Below are 25732 nucleotides of genomic sequence, written 5' to 3'. Positions count from 1 at the left end.
CCTACGTACACTGCTGCCGTAGATTACCACAGAACGAGAGTCGTTAGGGGTGTCTTCAGTAAGGAAGATACCACTGGACAAGAAGTGGGAGACTTTTTCAATGGTTTCCTGCCGTTTTGGGGACCTATGGCAAACAGTAGAAACTTACGGCAATTAACGAGAGTGGTTGAATCCACCATAAATGAAACTGCCGGTGCCCTTAGTAATCTGACCGCTGAGCTTCAAGCGTATCGCCTTATGACGTTACAGAATCGAATGGTTTTAGACGTCATACTTGCAGATCGAGGTGGGGTATGTAAAGTGATCCAATCGAGTTGCTGCGTTTTCATACCAGACAATGCTCCTACAGTATACCAGGCCATTTCTAAGTTACATAAGATCTCTGAGTCTATAAATGTGGATAAAGGAGATTGGTCGTTGATTGGATGGTTTTGGGAACTGTTATCGACCTGGGGATGAAAGATTCTGATGATCATTGGGATGGCTTTAGCGATTCTTTTCCTGTTCTGTCTTTGTGTGCAGTGCGCTCCTGCTATACGTGGCCTCTGTGCTACTACGTGTGCAAGGAGACCTGTCCTAAGAGAGGTACTAAGTAATAGGATTATGCTCCCGCAACATCTTGATGATCTGATGAATATAGACCTGGATTCAGATTGACGTGAGTTTAGGTTATTGCCTATGTAAGGGCAAAAGGAGGGCCTGAGGTTCCGTGAATTCTGAACCCGTTCCATAAAGGTCATGGTTTCGTTATGAATTTGATATTAGCGAACCGTAACTAGTTAGTGCGGCAAGTATGAGTGTTTTCGTCATGTTAGACTGATGGATTCACTACGTATTTAGGGATTTTGTTCTGAACCCTTGGGTTCCATTTTGTGTATGGCAGCCATTTTGTGGTTGCCCTCACATAGGCCGATGACTGTGGCTGAACAAGTCTTTTAAGTACATGTACACCTTAGCTCCAGTTCGTGCTGACTCCTGTTTGACCTGAGTGAACTGACCCTGTTGCCTGAAGCTGACCTTGTTAAACCAGTTCTTGCCCTTTAGCTGATCAATATTAAGGATCAGAGCACAGGACATCGTAAAAGTTTTATTGCACACAAATATGCCTTATCGTACTCTCACCTGTTTCTGCTCCTTTCTTTATGGTCTATTTATGATTGGGTTGTGGCCTTTTTTATTATGGGTTCGTTTGACCTGTCTAAAGAAGAATGTTGGGTTTGACCGATGATTGATCATGGGCTGGGCAACTGAAAAGTGGGTTTGTCGTCATGCGATACTTTAGTTGTGGAAACATGTGATTGGTTAAACTGTAAACAAGGAATGTTTGCCTGAAGCATAATGTCTGGCATAAAAAGAGATGACTTGCTGTGTAAAATTGAGCAGTCTCCTGAGAACTCATACTGTGACAATTTCTAGGACTTCTGTTACTGGCTGCAGCCAATAAATTTGATCTTTGACGCCACCAAGAAGAGTCCCGTGTCTCTGTATTCTAAGACAGGTGGAACCCGAAGACTTTGGGCGTGCCCCTGGCACCGCTGGGTCTTAAAACCCGGTTCTTCAACAGAGCTAGATTTTAAAAGTTCAGTGTATATTACTAATCTGAGAACAAGATAAAGTCTCCTGCGAGACCTCTGGGTATTGCACTACTCGGATAACAATGAATTATGCAGATCAGGATAGTGGTACATTGTGGGAGTTCTGTGGATTTCTCACTCATCTAATAATGATGCTTGGTGCAGGGCATGATAGAGGTGCACTGTGAGAGCTCCATGGATATCTCAGTACTGAGATATCTGCATGCTTCATGGAAGAATAGAGGTACATTGTGAGAGCCCTGAGCGGATCTCATTATTATGATAAAGGTGTTGGGTGCAGATTAGGACACAGGCTCATGGTCAAAGATTTATGGATATCTCTGTAATGAAGCATAAAGACATGGTATGCTGCAGAATCAAGATACATGGGGTTTTGTTCGGTCTGTTGATGCCAAACTACTATAATTCCAGTGAACGGCATAGGTCAGGGTAGAGGTGCTGTTTACAAATCTGTGGATAGATCAACACTTAGATTTTGGTGTATTGTGTTAAGTGTATATGGAAGTGATTTCTGAGATTTTTACCTAAATTCAGCACTGAAATGCTAGCTCATATATGTTTGAGTATGCATGTGATATTTAATATAGGTTTGGTCTAACATAAAGGCAGCAGAGGGCTGTAAAGGGTTAAAGGCAAAGTTACAGTGAACAAGTGATTGGAGAAGTAGCTGGGTTCTGGGAGTAAACAGTTACTGCACCTTTAAAGACGGGCATCTTCAGTTTTTTCCTAAACTGGAACTGGGGTAACACAAGCCTGATGGACGCAGTGCTCCTGTTTCCTTGTTTTTACTATTTTGCACTTCTTTGTATTCACTCTGATGGTGTACAGCTGCAGATGTTACAAGAGCCTTGTAACATCTGGGCTGGTAAGCCAGATATACAGGATGCTGTATGTTTTGTCCTCACAACTGAAGAAACAGGAGAATGATCCTCCTCTAGCTCTCCCGTATATACCACTAACCTCACAAAAAGAGAAGGCACTATGCCCAGTGCTATGGAAACACAGCCTACTGGAAACCTGGAAAATGTCCCCTTCATGTCAGTAGATTTCACATGAGAGGGAGAACGACAGAAAAAAGTGAAACTCAGTTACAAATTAGAGTCTGAAAACAAGCTCTCAGGCTTGTTAAAGACTGCCCTCACCCACTAAATAGTGGCATGCTTCATCATTGGGCCACTACATACACCCTGGTGCACTCAGGGTGCAGCGCACATTTTTTTGAGAAAGAAGAGACGGGCGGGAGGGGTATGCCCAGGTGTGGATCCCGTGCTCTCCATGCCACTGGAGTCAAGCTATCCTGGCTGCTAAGAGGTGAAAACCTGAAACCGGTCCTAGGATGCTTGTTTCCAGTCCAGGAAGGACTTGGCCTGGCAGTTTGGGCTGGACTGTTCCCATTGGGTGCAGGGTCAAGACTGATTTGCAAATGGCTGGGTCCAAACTGGAATGGAATGGTGAGCAAAAAAACGATGGATTTAGGCCCGGATCTTTGTACTTGGGTGAATGTATGACATTGTTCTGCATTCTGTCCATCAATTGTTCTTTTTGCATTTGTCTCCCCGAGTGGGACGGGTATGCCCAGACGTGGGTCCCATGCTCGCCATGCCACTGGAGTCAAGCTATCCTGGCTGATGAGGGCTGAAAGCCCGAAACCGGTCCTAAGATGCGTCTTTCCAGTCCAGTGAGGGCCTGGCCTGGCAGTTCGGGCTGCACTGTTCCCATTGTGTGCAGGGTCAAGACTGATTTGCATATGGCTGGGTCCAAACTGGAATGGAATGGTGAGCAAAAAAACAATATATTTAGACCCAGATCTCTGTACTGGGGTGAATGTATGACATTGTTCTGCATTCTGTCCATCAATAGTTCTTTTTGCATTTGTCACGCTGAGTGAGACGAGTATGCCCAGACGTGGGTCCCGTGCTCTCCATGCCACTGGATTCAAGCTATCCTGGCTGATGAGGGCTGAAAGCCTGAAACCTGTCCTAGTATGCTTCTTTCCAGTCCAAGGAGGATCTGGCCTGGCAGTTCGGGCTGGACTGTTCCCATTGGGTGCAGGGTCAAGACTGATTTGCATATGGCTGGGTCTAAACTGGAATGGCATGGTGAGCAAAAAAACAATAGATTTAGACCCAGATCTCTGTACTGGGGTGAATGTATGACATTGTTCTGCATTCTGTCCATCAATAGTTCTTTTTGTATTTGTCACCCCGAGTGGGATGAGTGTGCCCAGACGTGGGTCCCGTGCTCTCCATGCCACTGGATTCAAGCTATCCTGGCTGATGAGGGCTGAAAGCCTGAAACCTGTCCTAGTATGCTTGTTTCCAGTCCAGGGAGGACCTGGCCTGGCAGTTCGGGCTGGACTGTTCCGACTGGGTGCCGGGTCAAGACTGATTTGCATATGGCTGGGTCCAAACTGGAATGGCATGGTGAGCAAAAAAACTATGGATTTAGGCCCAGATCTCTGTATTTGGGTGAATGTATGACATTATTCTGCATTATGTCCATCAATTGTTCTTTTTGCATTTGTCACCCCGAGTGGGACGGGTATGCCCAGATGTGGGTCCCGTGCTCTCCATGCCACTTGAGTCAAGCTATCCTGGCTGATGAGGGCTGAAAGTCCGAAACCGGTCCTAGGATTCTTGTTTCAAGTCCAGGGAGGACCTGGCCTGGCAGTTCAGCTGGACTGTTCCCATTGGATTTATGCCCAGATCTCTGTACTGGGTTGAATGTATGACATTGTTCTGCATTCTGTCCATCAATTGTTCTTTTTGCATTTGTCACCCCCAGTGGGACGCTCTCCATGCCACTGGAGTCAAGCTATCCTGGCTAATGAGAGCTAAAAGCCCAAAACCAGTCCTAGGATGTTTTTTTCCAGTCCATGGAGGACTTGGTCTGGCAGTTTGGGCTGGACTGTTCCCATTGGGTGCAGGGTCAAGACTGATTTGCATATGGCTCGGTCCAAACTGGAATGGCATGGTGTGCAAAAAAACGATGGATTTAGGCCCAAATCTCTGCCACAGGTCCGCAGCAAGAAAAGACAGTTCTAAGAACTGGACATGACCAGCGAGATGTCCATGTGACGCAAACATGAGACAGGTGCCAGGGCGCCACATCCGAGTGAGTGAGGAACCTGGTCAGAAGGAGGAGATGAGCATGGCTGGATAACTCTTAGTGAAGGAGAAGAGCGTGGCAGGATGCCACTCCAAAAATGAGAGAAGGAGAGTGGCACAACGCTCATCAGCACAAGCCAGCCACCGGGGTGCAGAGACGTCACTGGAGACAGCTTTGTGGGAGGACCAACCGTAAGAAGCTAGCAAGCGCGATCCGCCTCCAGGCCTCACGCTTCACAGTGCGACCGTCCACTCACCTGTCACTGGCTGCTTGGCATCGATGGCATCACTTCTAGGAAGTGCACCTGCCAGAAGATAATTGTAAATGGCCACGAAGTCCCTCCAGTCCTCCTCACTCCACAAAGTCACCTACAGCAAGAGATCGCCGCCTGTTTTCCCCAGTGTAAAATAAACAAATATCATCATATTCATCATCCAGGTGCATCATCACCAAGAACATCGAAGGAGCATCACACCACCAGAGTGGATCAAAAGACTCAAGACATCCGGAGGTCAACGAGACACTCCTGGCGCCATGGGAGGCTAGCCACTCAGGAACCTTCTGTGTGCCCCCGTAAACCTGAAGCCTGCCGAAGAAGAGCATACCCCACCAGTGGACTATCCACCCTTAGGGTTACACGAGGCTTGATTGCGGCCCTATTGGGAGTTCTGCAGCGACCCCTCACCTTGTCCAATGAAAGGCCTGCACAGCCCATGCTGGCAAGTGGCAATCCAGGGGCAAGGACGGCAATCGAGTTCCTGTTAGAGGGGAATCCGAACCGGAGAGTTGCGTCGGCAGCAGCTCCACGATAGGCACGGGGAAGCATGGAGGTAGCAGATGGGGACTGATAATCTAAAGACCATCTAATGGAGGCATGTGAACCTGAGTCCTAACGGAAAGAGCACTCAAACGCAGACACACCACCCTTTGCGGCTGCATGAGTGATTTGGCTGTGGTCCAGTTGGCAGTTCCTCAGTGACTCCTTTGCACGGCCTACACGAGGCCCACTCAGTCCCATGGCAGCCCTGCACGAAGACCCTCCAGGACACTCCTGTGAGGGGGCAATCCAGGTAGGAGGGGCAAGTCGGAAGCTGCTCGTCCAGTGGGACCTGGAAAGCATCATCGCATCCAAGGAAGTCCAACATCCACCAAGGTCATCCGCAGTATTTACAAGTTTGCCGTCCATTGGAGCCTGAGCGCCTGCAAGAAGACCTCCAAAGTGCACTCCACCACTGCTCCAGATGCACCACTATTTGAACTGTGTAAATAGACTCCAACACTGCGAGACCAGGCTGGTCTGAACTATATCGCAGAAGCAGACTAAAGTTTCCTGACCGTGTGGTCCAGAGCTCCAGCACTGCCCAGCAAATGGCCTGAAGAGACTCAGGAGGGATGTAGTGTACCACTGGACATGTTCCAGTGTTCCTCCTATGTTTGCACCCCACACTATACACCCACCCATCATAGGTGTCACCAGTCAGCTGACCCTGCAAATAAAAGGGGGGCCTGGCGCACATTCCCTGGGCAAGTGCCAGTACCCCACTACTGTTTGTGTGTGATCATTTCTGGAGCATGAGAGCATAGTGGCCCAAGACACCACAGGCAGGAACAACACAAACAATAGGGAGGTGGCACATCAAATCAGAAGCCAGGAAATCAGAAAGTCAAAACTTATCCAACCATGAACAAAGAGTGGGCCCAAAGTATACATAACGTATTCGAAAGCTTGAATATGTATCGGTCTCCAACAAAGAGCTAAAGCAGCCCACATCTAAAAAAATATAAAGTAAATGTGTTACTATTGTGTGCAACAAAATGTCCTTTCAATGCCTCAAATATGTGCCAATCCATGCCCAAGGATTCTGTAAAATTTGACAATGATATGAACTTACTGTATTTTACTGGGTTGCAAAGGGTATCGAGAAGTCCACGAAGGGGAAGCCATAAGATATATATTTACAGCAAATTAAGTGAAGATAATTATAAGATTTGGGACAAACCAAATTAGTGTTTTGAATCATGATGGAGGAGGTAATTTCTCTGTTTGAGCCTGCTGTAACGTTTTAGAAAGACACGGTTTAATGGAAGTTAGGAAATGTGTTTTTTTCCTTGACCAGTAGAGGGCATTAAAAGACTGTGTGAAAACGTTCCTTTCTCCGATATACATAAAAACTGAGATGAACAAATATCAACTGCATTTAGATGATTGAATTAATAAAAATATAAAATGTCTTCAACACTGAACAAATAGCTAAATTCACGGCGAAATGGAGAGTGACAATGTGGATCGGATATTGAAATGTAAAGGGACTATAGTACTGATATTAGCGACACCAGTCACTTTTAATAGTGGCCATTTCCGTGAAGCTGTGGTATGGATGAGACAATATTGAGAGTATATTTGCATTTGTATTTTGTTCTCTCTTTTGTCTCACATTGCTGTTTTCCTTCAGGCAAAGTCATAATTGGTAAATATATTTGAAACAAATTCTGTGAATTTGTATGCAGTAAGTCTGGGATTGTTAAAGAATTACTTGGTAATATTATGTATGCTCTCTGGTGATGATTACGACTTTGCACGATATATTTCATCATCGGTTATAAGTGAATTTTCCAATTGAGGGTACATTGTTGAAAATGATATCGTGAAAGTTAAATTAAATCACATTGATTGATCAATTAGAAAAATGCTACCAGGATAAAAACGGATTTAAATTGCAGGGACAACATCTGAGACCGTTGTTCCGGTCCTTCAAGCAAGAGAGCTCTGAGTGAAAGAGTCCAGTGCTGCGTTGCTGGAAGAGCATAAAATAGTATAGTTCCAGATTTAGGTAGATTCGCCATGCAATGACGTAATCAGTGGCAAACTCTATCTATTGTGCATGACGCAGAACCTCACTCTGTGATACCAAGGTGAATCACCACTCAGGCTCGGACTGGAACAGAAAATAGGCCGGGGCAGCAAAATAAAAGGGGCCCTCATTAGAGAATCCGATAGATAGTAAAAAAACAAGCCTTTGCAATGCAATAAGTCTCGCATTAGGAAAGTTTGAGTTATTTGTCTTGTACATGACAAATTTGTTATTTATGTGTTATTTTTGAAAATTGTGAAATTAATAGCTTTGTCATTTACAATGCCAATATTTTTTGACAATGTGACACCTATAGCATTTTTAATGCAACATGTTTTGTATTTACATGACTTAGAAGTATTGATTTTACAAATAAAAATGTTTTTAAAAAAAATAAATAAAACTTAAATAAAAGTTATTGTAATTTATAATGTCAATAGCTTAAACTTTTGTAATTAACTTTTGTGAAGATTATGTTCAGTGTATTTTATTGTGACTAAAATATAAGAACAGAAGGGAAATATCAAAAAAAATTGTCAAATTTGTAATAAAGCTTGAAACATTGAGAGAACATATTTGAACCAGTTGTTGTTGAATGTTTGCACAGATTGATACTGTGGTGGCGCTGTTGTGTGATGTTGTGGTGGCGACAAGTGATGCTGTGGCATTCAGTGATGCTGTGGTACCGCATAGTGATGTTGTGGTGCCCCTGAGTGATGCTGTGGTTGTGCGATAGATAGATAGAGCGAGGGCGATAGATAGCTAGAGGGAGGGGGAAAGATAAATAGAATGAGGGCGATAGATAGATAGAGTGAGGGCGATAGATACAGTGAGGGCGATAGATCTAAATGTGTGTATACTTGTAAAGCGCACTGCCGCCCCATCTCGGGGCATCCTGGCGCTGTATACCGCTGTGGAACCCATCCTGGCTTTCCCTGTGAGATGCCCCCTCCAGGGTACCCCCAAGGTGAAGCCAGGCATCCCAGCGCTGTTGGGGCCGTTGTGGAGATTAAGCAAGCTATTGCCCAGAGTTGCAGAGTGGGACCCATGATTTGAGTAGGCACCGAGGCGAGAATTATCGAGTCCGCTGACATTGAGTCCAAGACCCTGCCGCGTCAGGAATTGAACCCTGGTCCCGGGCCTGACCTCTGCTTCAGGGTCTTCCGCTTCTAACCAGTGAGCCACACTTCTGGAGGAAATCCCCCGCCTCAGCCCCTCTATTTCCAGACACAATCACAGGGTAATTTGTGATTAATACTGCGTGCAGAAGGAAGTACCACATTCGCTTCAGTGGGGGGGGGCGTGTGGTGGGAGGGGGGGCAGAGTGAGAGTTAAAGGGATAAACTAGGAGAGAACAAAGCGGGCAGACATAAGAAACAGGTATATATTTAAATAAATAAAAACTAGGAGAGAACAAAGCAGGCAGACATAAGAAACAGGTATATATTTAAATAAATAAAAAAACTCCAGGATGTTTTATGGACTAAAAATAAATGTCAGTAAAAACAGACTCACTTAGAGACTGTGGGAGAAAGGTAGGAAAGAAGAGAAAAATTAAGGACAAAGAAAAGGGGGAACAAAGCGACCTAAAAGGAGGAAAATTTAAAAAGACGAAGGCATTTGGGACAGAGGAGTTAGAAGAAGACGGGGGCACGAGGGGTGAATGGAGAGTGAGAAGTAGAAAGCTGGAAGGGCGAGGGATGGTACGGAGATGGAGAGAAAAAAGCACCGAAAGAGGCCACTAAAAGATACGCCGCAGAGGATCGGCAAGAGCCGAAAAAGGGAGATAAAGGGGCCACACCAGCAAGTTCAAACACACAACAGCTGAGGTTTAAATGTAAATAAACAAGGGACGAAACGAAGATGAAAGGGAGAGATTCAGAATGTGAAATGATTCAGAATGTGAAACGAAGAAAGCAGACTTCAAAAGGAGAGCGGAGGGACAGAGAAAGAAAAGAGAGATGGAGGGAGAAGAAGGGACGAGGACAGACAACGGCAGTGGAGACACAGAGAGGGAGGTGGTGTGGGAGAAAGAGGGAGTGAGAAGGACAACCAGGACGTGAGATAAAAGTATCCGCTAGTGATGGAGAAACAAAGACATCCCCAAAGAAAACAAGCTCTCGGCATTGCTGTGGCGGGGGGGGGGTGAGTGGGCGGGGGAGCAGAGCCTTTGAAGTCTGATGCGAGGCACAAATGGTGGTATGGTGGTGTGCGAGCGGCTTGCTTTCAAGTCGGATGGGGTGCGGCAGAGCAGGGGAGCGAGCGAGTGGGAGGGAACGAGCATATGGGGTGTGTGTGAGAAGTGAGGCCAAGCGCGCGCTGGCAAAGCTTCGCGCTTCAATGCCTCACATGCATTGGGGAGAATACGCAATCCAAAACCTCTTGGTAGGATTTGCGTGTGGCCCTCTATATGTGTCGACAGCAATGCGCATGCACATTGGCAAGTCGAGACCTAAAAAGTGGCCCACATTTGAAATCAGGGCAGTTTTGAACTTGTAATGACAAGCTGTATGTGTGTTTGTAAACATTGTTATTTATATTTTTTATGCTAAATTATTCTCCTGAGGATTTGTAGTGCTCGGAATGGATGATGAAGAGAAAAGGTCTACAGCCCTGTGGGCTCTTTCCTTGTACCCCGGATCACTTAAGTCCCCAAGATATTAGGACACATTATTGGTTAGTAAAAAAGGAGTGAGAGCCCACCCACAACAATCAATATCACGCCAACACATGAGCATTCAGCATATGTTAATCCTAAACCCCACAGTTGTAGACCACCCAAAGCATCAACCATCAAGACCTGGACTCCAGGAGAGGATGAATTCATGGGAGAACACATACTTGGCGGCCTCATGTGAGGTGTAGCCTTCCCAAAATTGCTTTGCCATGGGGAGAACTATATTCCAGGACAATGGACTCAGGGGGGATTTTATGGAAGTGTAATTAACTAAGGAATCAATCGAGTGGGGTGAAACAATCAAGAGGGCAGAACTCAAGCTATGTAGCAAAAGTGGCATGACAAGAGTGTGACCACAAATTAATTTGGCTTATTACTAATAAAAACATTACTTGGAAAGAGGGTGTTTGGATGCACTTGCCTAGTCTCCTCGCTGTACACCCCACTTCCCTAAATGTCCTCTACCGTACAATTTTTTATCCATGATGTTAATGAATCTGAGCTTTTTGCACAATAATGTGCACTTGTGTTGTATGTGGCATGACTAAGGGCCTTATTTAAAGTTTGGCGGATGGGGTTACTCCATCCCAAACGTGACTTATATCCCTCCGCTGTATTATTATTCCATTATATCCTATGGAAATGGTGATACGGCGGACGGGATATCCGTCACATTTGTGACAGAGTAACAAGTCTGCCAAACTCTAAATCTGGCCCGAAGCCCATAAAAAATGTATTACTTGTTTTGCTAAAATGTATTTGCTACATTTATGATTCAGGATAAGAATGCATATCGAGGAATCTGTTGTGAAATAGAAACCTATACCCACTCTTCAAAATCTAATGGGAGAAAGGAAACGCCTGCATCACTGCAAGGAGGTGGTGAGGTGCTTCATGCAAGGGATGGAGTAAGTAAAATGGGCACAGCTATACTCTGTATGCGAGGCCTTGAGATGGTAATGGTCTAAAGGTAATATTAAATGAGCTGCCAAAAGGCTCATTAGGTTATCAGTGGGATGGTACATTGTTGTATACAGGTTGTCATTGAGCCCTATTATGTTATGCTTCTCTTTATAGCAGAATTTCCATTTATTAGTTCATTCTTATATACGTATATTTCCAAAGTTAATAAACTCCAGGTGACACACTTATAGAGATGGTAAATCAATAAGCACATATATTTGTCACCATCATCAGAGGTGTCTTGTCTACAACTACGAACTTCAGCTGAAGTTGAAAATAGGTCTACTAGGCATGATAAGGAGTTTAGAACAGGATTATAATTTCAGTTCTCCTAAAGACAACACACGTTACTAGGTTATCTCAAGACTATAATCACAGATGCAGTTAAGAGGAATATTATTCAAGGCCGAAGGCGAAAAGGATGCGGAGAACATTGTGCTGGAGGGTAACACTTTAGTACACAGCTAAGGAAAGTTTACTTCATTTCATAGCATGTGAAATATCAAGGTTTCACACTAATAATCATAGTGCCTTCAGGGCCGCCGCTGCTGAAGTTTATTTAATTAATTAACGGTGGCCTCAATGCCTGTGAATCAGGCTCTGCATCACCAGTAAAACGCCTTTTCAGGATGTACAAAACCCTTTTACAAGTCAGAAAAGTCTAACGCTTTCGGAAATGCCAAAATAAGTGTTTTCCTCCTCTTTACACGTAGCAAACCATTGAAAAGTTATGACTTTAAGTTCAGATGATTCCTGATTGGCAAAGGGGAAGCTGTTCTTGTGTGACAGCTTCTCTTAGGCAATGGTGCTGATTGGCCGGGGGCAGGGGGGAGAGGGTCAGATAATGATACACGGGCTACTGCTTTGTGACCGCAATGAGTTCTCAATCAGGATTTTTCTGATTAGCAACACCTGTCTCTTTAATGGACATGGACTGTCTGAAATCAAAATCCTATTTGGGATACCAAATGCAGAGATGGAAGTCTTCTCTCCTTTGCTGGCCATTATGCCACTATGTCTAATTAAAATTCATTAGTAGGGTCGGTTTACAGCCCCTTGCTAATTGGCAATTTGACCTATTAGTATAAAGGCTGCATCACAAATTACAACTCCATTTGCAATCCAGTCTGTGGGGAATCTGAGCATCCCTGGTTTGCAAACTTCGATACTACGCTAGGCCCTTAGTTATCATCATTTCATTCCATTTAGTTTCTGTAAAAAATGTCCAGAAAATAGAAACAATTAAAAAAATTGGGCACATTCAACCGTATATAATTAATTAATTCACAGCAGAAACCTTGCATAAGAGTTATTCATCATTATGCATATAAAACATTTATATAATATAGCACTTAGCGAAACAGTTATCAGGGAATCTTACCAAGATATTGACATTGCAATCAAGTGAGGTCTAAATATGGTAAGACTAGCGGAAAGTGAATAATTTCTTACTGTTTTAACCTGTAACCACATGCTTGCATATCCCTGCATTTTTTTTTATTTCATTCAAAATGAACTTAATTGGCAGCAGCTGCAAAATTAAGATATTTTAGCAGACAGGTTAGCATGCCCTGGACAGCAAGCTAGTTCTCAATGGAATTGGCACTGCTGAAATGAATTTAAGTATTGGAGGATTCCTTACATAACTTGAAAGTTTAATCCCTGAACCTCACCCCATATTATGTTATGTTATGATGTCCTTATTTGTAAGTCTGAGCATTGCGAAGCGCAGTTTTTTTCCTCGCTTGCGTTCGTCAACGTCAAATTGGTGAGCGCAAGAAAGGAAAATCCATCTCCCTGCAATATTTTTCCTCATTGACGATCGTCAACATCAAGTTGGCGAGCGCGAGCACGGAAAATCAACCTTAGGACGAGATTTCCCAACGTGGGTGATCAGATTTCTCATTGCGAGTGGTCACGTATGCTCGGGACGCTCGCATTGAGAAACAACCCCTTCACGTTGAGGAAGCTGCTGCTCGAGTAAAAATCTACTCGAGCGGCAGAAAGGAAGCAGCGCCCGCTTGCGCTGTGCATGGTGCAGTTTGCGATGATTGCACAGTGCAGAGAAGCACCTGGCACTGAAAATCACTGCGAACGGCATTTATTGAACACACTCCGCTGCTCGTGGAGCTCCATGTAGCGCGGCAGAGGTTTTTTTTGCACTTTGCAAAGTTACGCATGGCGAAACACCGTGAACTCTGCCCAGCACCAACTACAATTTCAATGTCATCATAGCAAATTCTCTAACTGAGCATCTTTCTTGCAAAAATGGTAAGACAGTCAACTGGTCATGTTTGATGTGTGCTTGTATTTGAGTGAAATTTGTAGAGTGTGTGTTCAATGTTTAATATAGAAGAGGTATGTGGATAGTAATGTGAAAGTAAACTTGCATTCGGGTTTGGGAGATCTTAGTAGACTTTTTTGGGGTCTGGATTGGTCTAATGAAGAGCTCTCTCATTTTCCATGCACTAGGTGGTCCACTGTACATAGCTCGACCAAAAGATCTTCTTTATGACCCTCCCAATAGGAGTTTTTTTAGCATTGGTTACAGAAAAATTAAAAAAGAAACTTAGGAGTCTATAAGGATGGCGGGCGGATCGCCACCGCCCATATGGCGGTGGTGATTTGCCCACCATTTCCGTCCGCCCGCCTAACATTTCCCCCCCCCTCCATATTACGATGGCGGTGGGGACCCAGGCGAACGGAAAGACGTCTGCCAGTTTTCCGCCGGTAGGTACTTCGCCCGATTGCCTACCGGACGGAAAAGACCTGCAATATGGTGGCGGTGCCTGGATTACGATGATGGCGGTCTCATGTCTTTCCAGGATGGAGACTCTGCCATGGAAAGGCATGCAGAGAATGCTTTTGGGGGACCGTTGCAGGCCCTCAGGGAGTTGGGGGGTGGGTGGCTGTACCTGGGGCTTACCCATGGTGCCCCCGACATTTGCATGCACAAGGTGGCAGGCACCACGCGGTGCCTGTCACGTTGTGCATGCAAATGCACAACATGCCCTTTAATATTGTGGCGGGTGCTGAATACAGCACAGCCCGCCACAACGTTAATATACAGGATGCGACCGCCATGGTGGCGGTCGCATCCTAATTGGCGGTGCGGGACCGCCGCACCACTGGCGGGCAGTCCCAGCAACGCTAGGGTGGCAGGCGGACAGGAGCGGGCCCGCCATCCTAATAGACCCCTTAATCTTCTCAGCCAGTAAAACAGTCACGTGTTGTAGATTTATCTTTAAGCTAATTAAATGTAAGCTTTTAAGTGGGGAAGTTCCCATCTGAACTTTACATCACAATAACACAGATTAGGGCACCTGGCTCATTCTTAAAAGGATTCCAGCTTGATGGGCTTTTGCAAAGTGTCTGTGATGTCCTTATGGAGGTAGCCAACATTATGCTGAACTCTTCTAGTTTGTTTTTCTCCCAGTAATGGTGTCAGAACTGCTTTAATGTGTCTTTATTTATATTCTCTGGTTCAGACCCCAGGACTTGCCTGCCTTTACCCACAAGGGTGTTCGTATCTGCAAAATCCATATTATCTCATTATAATTATAAAAGGCAGAGTAGCTTTTTCACTGCACCCCTAAAAACAGGAGGAAATTGACAACCTTACAATGATTGTAAACACCCTACACAGCCAATTTATCTACCAATTTCTCTGAGTTCTGTTGACATCATTGGCATTTGAATGTGTTAAATACAATCATAAATAAATTATCTTACGGCATGCTTCACTGACACAGTAGGCTGATGGCACCCAGAAGTTGGATGATCCTGTGTCAAATACCACTGTAAAGTTCTGGGGTGGGGTGCCAACACTTACTTGCCCATAGTATTGAGCCTGAAATGAGAAATCAAAAATTAGGTGAGCAGGAAAACCAGAAAATGTTTGGTGTGCAGACAAAAGTACATAATACAAAGAATGTTTCATGCCAGTAGGTTCAATTTGCAATGTCATAGGAAACACCGGTTAGTATCATTAGAAGTACCTGCCAAAACGAAATAAAGTATGAATACAGATTCAGGACTTGAGATCTGGGGCCGTATTACAGAAGTGCCCTGGGAGAGCAACCGGCGTTTGCACTCACTTTGTGCGCTCCTGGGGCACTGTGGTATTAGAGAATGGACCACAGGTGCTTGTGGTGCCCCTTCTGTTATACAGATAGCGCCGGTGCCCATGTAGTGCCAGCACTATCATCGGGGGTGTTTTCCCTCATTTGCATGGGGGCGTGGCCCATGCAAACGAGGGAATGATCTTGCCACTGCACCCGTGCCGTTTTATGGCTGTGGGGCTCAAAGGCAAATAGGCCCTTAGGAGGTGCACCAAAAGTGCACCACAAAAATGTGGTGCACTATCAGTGGGTCCCCTGAGGACAGCCCTCTTGAGAGATAAAATGTGGTCCCATGAACCCACCAGACATCCCCATGCAGGCGGGTGCAGTCACTCAGTGCATCCGCCTGCAAGGGATTTTTAATTCTTCTTAAAAGTGCAAGTGGGTTGACGCCTGCACAAAGAAAAACAAAGCAGCCTTTAAACATCTACTCCGTATTACCCTTAAATGCGCTATCCTGGGGGCAGCGCAAGTTCGCAGCTGACTTGAGGGCACCACATTCTTCATAATAGGGCACACTTTTCCTCTTTGTACCTGTGGCATCTGCTTTACGGTGCGCTGTGGCTCAAACAGGAAAAGTGTGCCCTATCTGTAATTTGGCCCCAAGATTCCTGGTGTGAAATGCAAAGTTCATAATGAGAATGGTAAAGTTGAAGTCGCGCTGCTCCAGTTTGCATGTTCCTCATAGTGAATTTAATGTATCACCATGACTTTTCGCTAGTCTATGTATTCCTTAAATGTGAATCTTTGCAGGACCTGTTATTATATGTTTGAGGTCCCAGGGAGGAGACTTTACATATAAGCCAAGTATCAGTTGTGCTTTTCTGCACCACCTGTATGTCTTACTCCATTCTTTTTAGCTTTTGTCAAAAGGTGTAGCTTAGAGCTACCTCATGTCCCCTCAATTGAACAATATGTATGAGTATGTGGCACACACCATGAGCATCCCTGATTGATTGGTCCTGTGCACACTTTTAAAATGTATATAATGCCTCTGTTTAGTAATGCATGCCCTTACCTTCAGACCCGAGGAGCATGGGAATAGTGGGAGAAAGAAGACCTATGTACAGATTATTACTAAAGGTAAGTATATTTTTAAGGGTAAATATCAACAAATGTGTAGCAATTTCCTAGCGCTCTCTTTCTGCACCTCTTGTCCTTTGAGATGTAAATATCTGAATATAATGATAAAACAATCAGATCATCAAACATCCCAGTAATTCTAGATCATTTGTCTTTACTCAGTCCTAAACATATTGTTGTGTTTACATTTACAGCAGCTCAGCCAGTTTGCATGTGTGTATGTATGGACCTTAGAATGCCGGATGACAGTGTGGAATGTGGGTATGCCTGGTGGACTGCGAGAGTGACTGTTGGAGTGAGTGGGCTGAGCTGTGAAGATGCAGCTCCTGGTCGGGCTCTGAATTAGCCATGAACTAGCTTGAATTGATCTTGAACCAACCATCATTCTGCTTGTAACCAACAACTATGATCTTGTAACTTATAAATAAACCTCTACTTGGATTTACCTCGTGAGTACCATTATACTTTGTAACATTGGCGACGATCTGGCGAAGAAACCCTGCTTGCTGGCTACCTGAGGTAAAATTTTAACCTTTTATGAGATTATATATATACTGGAAACTTCTGGAAACTACTTAAGGAAAAGAAACTTTAAACAAGGAGAAAAACGCCCACCCAGCCCCACCAGTGTCCACTAATATCGGGACAGCCTGCATGGGCACTTCTAACTCCTTATATTCATTGCCTTAAAAGTAACTAAAGAAGTTGTGGATTTAACAACAGTTGTGCTCCTTAAAGCCAACCTGTTCAACAAGTTTAAAGAAACATTTGGTTAACACTGTGTTTGAAAACGCCCTGTTTTCATTGGTGCTTACTCAGTGTATTATAGTGTCCACTACACGGGACATGGCATGCATGAATCATTGAACGTACAACAGTCGTACTGAAATTGCTGCAATACCCATATAACAGTCTTACTTAAATTGCTGTATGAATCAATAAACGTATAACAGTCTTACTCAAATTGCTGCAATACCCATATAACAGTCTTACTTAAATTGCTGTATGAATCATTGGACGTATAACAGTCTTACTCAAATTGCTGCAATATCCATATAACAGTCTTACTTAAATTGCTGTATGAATCATTAAACGTATAACAGTCTTACTCAAATTTCTGCAAGAATTATTACGAGTATTACAGACTTATTTAAATTGCTGCATAAATCATTATAAGGTATAACGGTCTTACTCAAATAGCTGAATAAAACATTACCAACATAACAGTCTTACTTAAATTGCTGCTTATATCACTATAAATAAATCAGTCTTACTGAAATTGCTGCACATATCATAATAAATATAACAGCTTGTATAAATTATCACAAGCAGTACAGCCTTATTTAAATAAGTATGAGCTCCAGAAAACATTAAAAGTGAACAATAAAGGAACAAATACAAGTTCAATACCAACTTAATCCAGTAGATGACAGTATGACCATGTTTGGTGTATCATAAAACTGTTCATTTTTAAAAATAACTCGTTTCCCACTGAAGAGTTCGAAAATGTTACACTGCCAAAAGATGATGTTGTTTAAATGTTGAAATCAGTACAAATCAAATCACTTGGCAAATTCAAGTACTTTGAGGTACATTCAAACACTGCATAGAAGACATCAGTCCCAGCCGATCAAGAGGGAAACTTGGCACACGCAACTCACCGGAAGCAATTGAGGCACAATCCGATGCGAAATGACCCTTGAAATAAAAGCGGAAAGAAAAGTTGTCATCAAGTGCCCAGAAACTTGGTAGACATGAAACCGAAGACCAATAGCCTTGACCTTCCAAAACAAAGATGGCAGGACGTACGAAGACGCAAGCCGGGTGGCTAACGGCGTGCTCCTGCTTCCACATGTCAATCAGCAGCCTCGTAGATCGTGAAGGAAAGAAGACGTCATGAAAGGCTGAAGAGACTCCACAAGACATTATTGTCAAGGTGAGAAGCGTGAGCTTTTTAAATTTAAAAGCAATGCCCAACTGTCGATATTACTGGCCTTTTATTGAGGCAGTATTGTAACATTGGCGACGATCTGGCGATGAAACCCTGCTTGCTGGCTACCTGAGGTAAATTTTCAACCTTTTATGAGACTATATATATACTGGAAACTACTGGAAACTACTTAAGAAAAAGAAACTTTAACCAAGGAGAAAAACGCCCACTCAGCCCCACCAGTGTCCACTAATATCGGGAATGCTTGCCTGGGCGCTTCAAACTCCTTATATCCATTGTCTTAAAAGTAACAAAAGAAGTTGAGGATTTAATAACAGTTGTGCTCCTTAAAGCCAACCTGTTCAACAAGTTTAAAGAAACATTTGTTTAACGCTGTGTTTGAAAACGCCCTGTTTTCATTGGTGCTTACTCAGTGTATTATAGTGTCCACTACAAGGGACATGGCATGGCAATTCCTCAACAAAATAATGATGTTTTGCCTTTAAAGCTTTAAATGATATAAGGATAATAGTGGATGTTTTGGCGAGAGGCATCCAAATTAATTGGCTGTACGCTCTGAATGGATTTTAATACTGTTTGGCTTAGTGAGTGTTTATTGAAAGAAGCTGGCAATATGTATGTCATGATATCTGCGGCGAGTTTCAGGAACTTTCTGCAAGTACTAAAGTGTTATTTTTTATACATGAGTATCGACAGTTTGGATGAAGCTTTTCACGCAATTTTTATTGAGGCAGTATTGTTGGCAAATTCTACTTTATTCTGGTCCTAAAGACTATTTAAATGTCGAAATTTTCATTTACTTTACCTTGAGGCCAGTAATATCGACAGTTTGGCATTGCTTTTAAATTTAAAAAGCTCGCGCTTCTCACCTTGACAATAATGTCGTGTGGAGTCTCTTCAGCCTTTCATGACGTCTTCTTTCCTTCACGATCTACGAGGCTGCTGATTGACGTGTGGAAGCAGGAGCGCGACGTTAGCCACCCGGCTTGCGTATCCGTTCGTCCTGCCATCTTTGTTTTGGACGGTCAAGGCTATTGGTCTTCGATTTCATGTGTACCAAGTTTCTGGGCACTCGATGACATCTTTTCTTTCCGCTTTTATTTCAAGGGACATTTTACATCGGATTGTGCCTCGATTGCTTCCGGTGAGTTGCGTGTGCCAAGTTTCCCTCTTGATCGTCTCGGACTGATGTCTTCTACACAGTGTTTGAATGTACCTCAAAGTACTTGAATTTGCAAAGTGATTTGATTTATACTGATTTCAATATTTAAACAACATCATCTTTTGGCAGTGTAACATTTTCGAACTCTTCAGTGGGAAACGAGTTATTTTTAAAAATGAACAGTTTTATGATACACCAAACATGGTCATACTGTCATCTACTGGATTAAGTTGGTATTGAACTTGTATTTGTTCCTTTAATGTTCACTTTTAATGTTTCCTGGAGCTCATTCTTATTTAAATAAGGCTGTACTGCTTATAATAATTTATACTTATAATATATTTATATATATATATAATATATTTATTATGATATGTGCAGCAATTTCAGTAAGACTGATTTATTTATAGTGATATAAGCAGCAATTTAAGTAAGACTGTTATGTTGGTAATGTTTTATACAGCTATTTGAGTAAGACTGTTATACCTTATAATGATTTATGCAGCAATTTAAATAAGTCTGTAATACTTGTAATAATTCTTGCAGCAATTTGAGTAAGACTGTTATACGTTTAATAATTTATATATCAATTTAAGTAAGACTGTTATATGGGTATTGCAACAATTTGAGTAATACTGTTATACGTCCAATGATTCATACAGCAATTTAAGTAAGACTGTTATATGAATATTGCAGCAATTTGAGTAAGACTGTTATACGTCCAATGATTCATACAGCAATTTAAGGAAGACTGTTATATGAGTATTGCAGCAATTTGAGTAAGACTGTTATACGTTTAATGATTCATACAGCAATTTAAGTAAGACTGCAATGCCTGGAGTAATTCATGCAACACCTATTTTTGTTTATTCACACTTTAATTGTGTGTTTTACATAGTACAAATTTTGTGTGAGTTGCTTATGTTCCTCTTTGAGACCATCTTAGTATTGCTGGTGTATTAAGTTTACATGGTTGTTTTTTGATGTAGGGTGGTTGTATTTAGGAGCTGGTCTCTATACTCTCGAACTAGTCTGCAGTGGGGGTTGTGCGCAAATCCTTTTCACTGTTTTCACTCTACGTACCTATGTAAACGTTGCATCTACATTATTTTGTACTCACCTGTACCGGTTTTTATTGTGCTTATCATACTCTACACTTGATTATTTTACTTGTTCTAGAGTTTTTCTTGGTGTGTGGTGCGTTTAATTTATATTTCTACACATTATTTGATTATTACTTTCTTCTCAACATGGTACTTATTGCATGTTATCTTCTTGATATTTTCATGATGTTCCCTAGGGAAGGGGTGGTGTGTCTCGCTACGTCTTCCTGTTAGCATCTATTCACCTATATCTTGTTGCTCGTCTATGCTTAGTCTGCCTTTCTTTATTTTTTACTTTCTGCTCTTTTCTTCATTATTCGTCGTAACTATTTGTTTATTTGTTCTCTTTGTTTCCTTAAGGAAAGAGGATATGTGGTGCTTACATTTACAGCAGCTCAGCCAGTTTGCATGTGTGTATGTATGGAACCTTAGAATGCCTGATGACAGTGTGGAATGTGGGTATGCCTGGTGGACTGGAAGAGTGACTGTTGGAGTGAGTGGGCTGAGCTGTGAAGATGCAGCTCCTGGTGGGGCTCTGAATTAGCCATGAACTAGCTTGAATTGCTCTTGAACCAACCAACAACTATGATCTTTTAACTTATAAATAAACCTCTACTTGGATTTACCTCGTGAGTACCATTATACTTTGTAACACATTCCCTATTCTTTCCCATCATAACTAGGTCCTATATCAGTAGACACCCATCATACAAGTAATTGATGATGGCTTTGAGCGTTGCTCCCTCTAATACCAGCATTTTTAAGAGTTAGTAGAAGACTGCGCGTGACTGAAACAAGTCCTTTTTCCTAACTCAGGATCAAATAATTATTTGAGGCATATAGATTGATCGTATCTTAACGATATGGAATGGAACTTTAGAGGATCATTTAAGAAAACATACATTTCTGAAAGATATATTTATTGTATTTTAGTCTTTAATCACAATAAAGAATCTTCATGTGAAGAGCAATTAATATATTTTATATATAAAAGGCCCACTGAAATATAATTAAAATACACTTAAAATACAGTGACATATTGACGGTATTACAATAAAAGTCTAGCACCTGATGGTAATGTTGATATCCATTTAGCATATATCAGATTACTCAATTTATCTTTCTGAACACATAGGGGTCTATTACAATGTCGGGTGGATCGCCACCGCCTACATGGCGGTGGTGATCCGCCCGACATTAACTCCTGCCCGCCTTCCATTTCCCCCGCCATACTATGATGGCGGGGGGTACCGTGGCAGACGGGAAGACCGTCCGCCACTTTTCCGCCCGGTCAATGAGTCGACCGGGCAGAAAAGGGTTGAATATGGTGGCGTGTCTGCTAGACACCGCCATCCATATTACTATGCATGTGGGATTCGGCTATGCCGCCACGAAAAGACATTCGGATTTTGCATTTGGGGGCCAGGTGCGGGTCCCCAGGATTTGGGGGGGGGCACTTGGGTGGTACCTATGGTACCCCCTGCATTTGCATGCACAACATGGCAGGCACCGTGCGGTGCCTGCCACTTTGTGCATGCAAATACACAGTGTGAGCCACAGCATTGTAGCGGGCTGTGCTGTGTGCACAGCCCGCCACAATAATGTGGATGGGGATGCCACCGCCACCGTGGCAGTGGCATCCTAATTGCCGGTCCGGGACCGCAGCACCACTGCCGGCCGGTCCCAGCACCGCTAGGGTGGGTGGCGGACGTAAGTCCTCCTGCCATCCTAATAGGCCCCATAGTTCTAGTATGACATGTTTTAGATCCTCTACTGGACAAGTACACATAGTGCACTGTTTAACTCGCAGACCCTTATTAATAAAGCTGTTATACTTTCTGATTTTTGTGAATCTGTAGAACGGCCATTTTAAAATTACAATAAAAGCATTGTACTTCAGGTTCAGAATTTGAACATAAATAAAACTGCACAACAGCAAGCTGTGCAGTGGTGCCGATTGGCTTCCACTTTTAATTTAACAACATTGGCCATAATACCTTTTTTTTTTTTAAATGTGTATTATCATGACTTTTATATTATTAAGATTTCATGCACAGACTAAATTACATTACAGAACTGTTTAAGCCCAAAGTAGTTCTCTTCTCCTTTTACGTTTAGCTTTGTCCCCTTTTTCGCTTTAAGTTTCTATAATATTGTAAAATGTTCAAGGTTGATCCAATGATTAAGTATCAGTAAACACAAGACATTCTCTGGTTAAGGGCATTATCAAGAAGGATTGGTGACCTCTGGAAGAGAATCTAAGTAGATTGCTGTGATGAGGGAGATAAGAGAAAAACGTCCATGCAATGAAAGGAACCTGTGATGGTAACATCGCGTCTCGCAGGAAAAGTGAAGGAAACAGGTTGGTAATCTCTTTTATTCTCCATCAGTATACTGATCAAACATATGGGGACAACAACAAAAACATTGGCCATAATACCTTTTTTTTCTAAATGTGTATTATCATGACTTTTATATTATCAAGATTTCATGCACAGACTAAATTACATTACATTTACGTCAGAACTGTTTACCCCCAGACTAGTTAAGGAGTAGACTAAATTTCAAATTAGCAGACTTTTTACAATTCAATTTGAATCCCAGAATATGTTTTAGTATCCCAATGGAGCCATGCTTCAGAGCAAACCAATAATGTACAATCTGGGCACACGCTTTATATTTTAAGCCCAAGCTCTAGTCATATGTCCACAATTCAAGACGCTTGCCTCTTTGACAACAAAAGTTTCCATAGTTTGCCCCCTGTTGGAAATGGCCTATTTTGCAGGGTCACCCCCAGACTTTTTGGCTTCCTCCTCTACTTTTTTCTGAATTCTTTTGTGCTGTCCTTAGAACTCTAAGCACTTTACTGATGCTAACCAGTGCTAAAGTGCACGTTCTCTCGCCCTAAAAGATGGTGACATTGGCTCATACCCAAATGGCATATATAATTTACTTGTAAGACCCTAGTAAAGTGCACTACATGTGCCCAGGGCCTGTAATTTAAATGATTCTAGTCAGCCTGTAGCACTGCTTGTGTCACCCACTTAAGTAGTCCTTTAACCATGTCTCAAGCCTGCCATTCTAAAGCCTGTGTGTGCAGTTTAAACTGCTATGTCGACCTGGCAAAAAGGAACCTCTTGCCAAGCCCAAACCTTTGCTTTCAGTATGTTAGTCACCCCAGGGGTAGGCCCTGGACATTCCAAAGGAAGGGTGCAGTGTATTTAAAAAGTAGAACATGTACTTTTCATTTTTACATGTACTGGTAGCGAAAAATTCTTAAATTTGTTTTTCACTATAGCAAGGGGTTTCCCGCTCGGAGGATAACATTGGGACTATCTTATTATATTTTATAGGTGTAATTTCTTATTGTAAAAAGATGTACTTTTCAAGTTTAGTGTCTCTGGAATCACAATTTAAAATCCAAATGAATGGTGAAGTTGGATTTTAAATTACAATTCTGATAATGCCAGTTTTGCACAGTTGGCATTATCTTGTTTTTGCCATTTGGTGCCTGCTGGCTGTCTCTGATTACTTGCCAGGGGTGGGTGACAACTAACCCTGGGCGTAGTGTGCGGAGTGGGGCTCCGCGGAGCTACGCGAAGTGGGCGCAAAACTACGCCCACCTGCGCACTCCGCGTAGCCCCACTACGCGCCACCCGCCTCCCTCCCGCCCTCCCTAAATACTTAAATAAAAGGATAGAAAGCTTTTAAAAACACTTACCTTGTCCGCCGGATCCCCGGGGCTCCCTCTCGCCATCCCTGGATCCGCGCCGCCACCGATTCAGATACTAATGCGCATGCGCGGGTGCCCGCGCATTTCTCATGAGAAATGCGCATGCGCGGCCGCCCGCGCATGCGCATTAGTATCCGAAATGGCGGCGCGAATCCAGGGACGGCGAGAGGGTGCCCCGGGGACGCGGCGGACAAGGTAAGTGTTTTTAAAAGCTTTCTATCCTTTTATTTAAGTATTTAGGGAGGGCGGGAGGGAGGCGGGTGGCGGCCGGCTACGCACCGTCTGCGGAGCGCGCGTAGTGCCGCCTGGCTACGTCCGCTACGCAAAATGCGTAGGAGACGGCACTACGCGCACTCCGTGCACGGAGCGTAGCTGGCCGCCCACCCTTAGTGACAACTGGACTTTCTGTATTTCCCATAGACAGTCACATACAGTGGGAGCTTAGGTGTGACCTGATGGGCCATCCTTGAAGGAATGGACCTAGCTTCACTTACACCTGAATAGGCCGTGTCATGACCCTACACAAAGGACTACATCCCCCCTGTAGTAAGTCTTGAGTCAGGGCAGGAAGGGCAGGACATCTGTGTACATCAAAGGCATCTCTTTGAAGTCCCCCACACTTCAAAGGCACCACTGGGTATGAGAACTGGACCTCAAAAACCACCACTTCAGTACACTTCAGGACCTATGAAGACCCTACCAGGAAGAAGGACTGTTGTGTTGCTGAAGGACTGCCACTCTGCTGAACTGCTGCTTTGCTGGACTCTTTCCTTGCTGTGCTGCCCTGCTGCCTGCTCTTCCCCTGTCTGCGTTAGAAGGACAGGTCCTGCATCACTTGAACCCAGAGTGACTCCAAGAGCTCGCTGACTGGCCTCCTAATCTGAAGTCTCTGGGATATAAAAGATTTCCAATTTACCTGCTTCTACCGACACTGCCATCTGTGAGTCTGCCCTACCAAGTGGTGCTACCCCAGTCCTGGACCCCCACTCCCAACTTTGGAGGTTTTTCATTACCAGGAAATGTAAAAGATAAAATATACATGTCCTACTTTTGAAATGCCCTGCCCTAGGAACTATTAGGGTCTACCTTAGGGGTGACTTATAAGTATTCATTCAATCAGTCAGGGAATTGTGAAGCATGCTACTCACCCGTGAGGGTCTCAAGGCGCTGAGGGTGTGGGGTGCAGCTCCGGGTCAGCCGAAGAGCCAGGTGTGCAGTGTAGGGGAGCGTCTGACTTTGACCGGGAGCTCGTTCCAGGCCTTGGCCGCAATGTAGGAGAACGCTCTTCCACCCGCTCTGGTTCTATGGATGAGCAGGGTTTCTGCTAGGGCGAGTTCGGCGGAGGTGAGGTTTCATTTGGGTACGTGGAAGGAGACTCTTTTGT

General features: G+C 43.6%; 1 protein-coding gene across 2 annotated transcripts in view; it reads right to left on the bottom strand.

Annotated features, from left to right (window-relative positions):
- Positions 1-25732, bottom strand: part of LOC144811986 (cathepsin E-B-like) — a 461737-nt gene that overhangs the window by 159308 nt on the left and 276697 nt on the right. For both annotated transcript variants that reach the window (XM_078673901.1, XM_078673900.1), the window contains one exon: positions 14928-15045. In XM_078673901.1, coding sequence (XP_078530027.1) covers positions 14928-15045 — 118 coding nt within the window. The remainder of the gene's footprint in view (positions 1-14927; positions 15046-25732) is intronic.

Source organism: Lissotriton helveticus, chromosome 1_1, assembly GCF_964261635.1.
Source record: "Lissotriton helveticus chromosome 1_1, aLisHel1.1, whole genome shotgun sequence".
NCBI lineage: Eukaryota > Metazoa > Chordata > Amphibia > Caudata > Salamandridae > Lissotriton > Lissotriton helveticus.
This window is presented reverse-complemented; position numbering and strand designations above follow the sequence as displayed.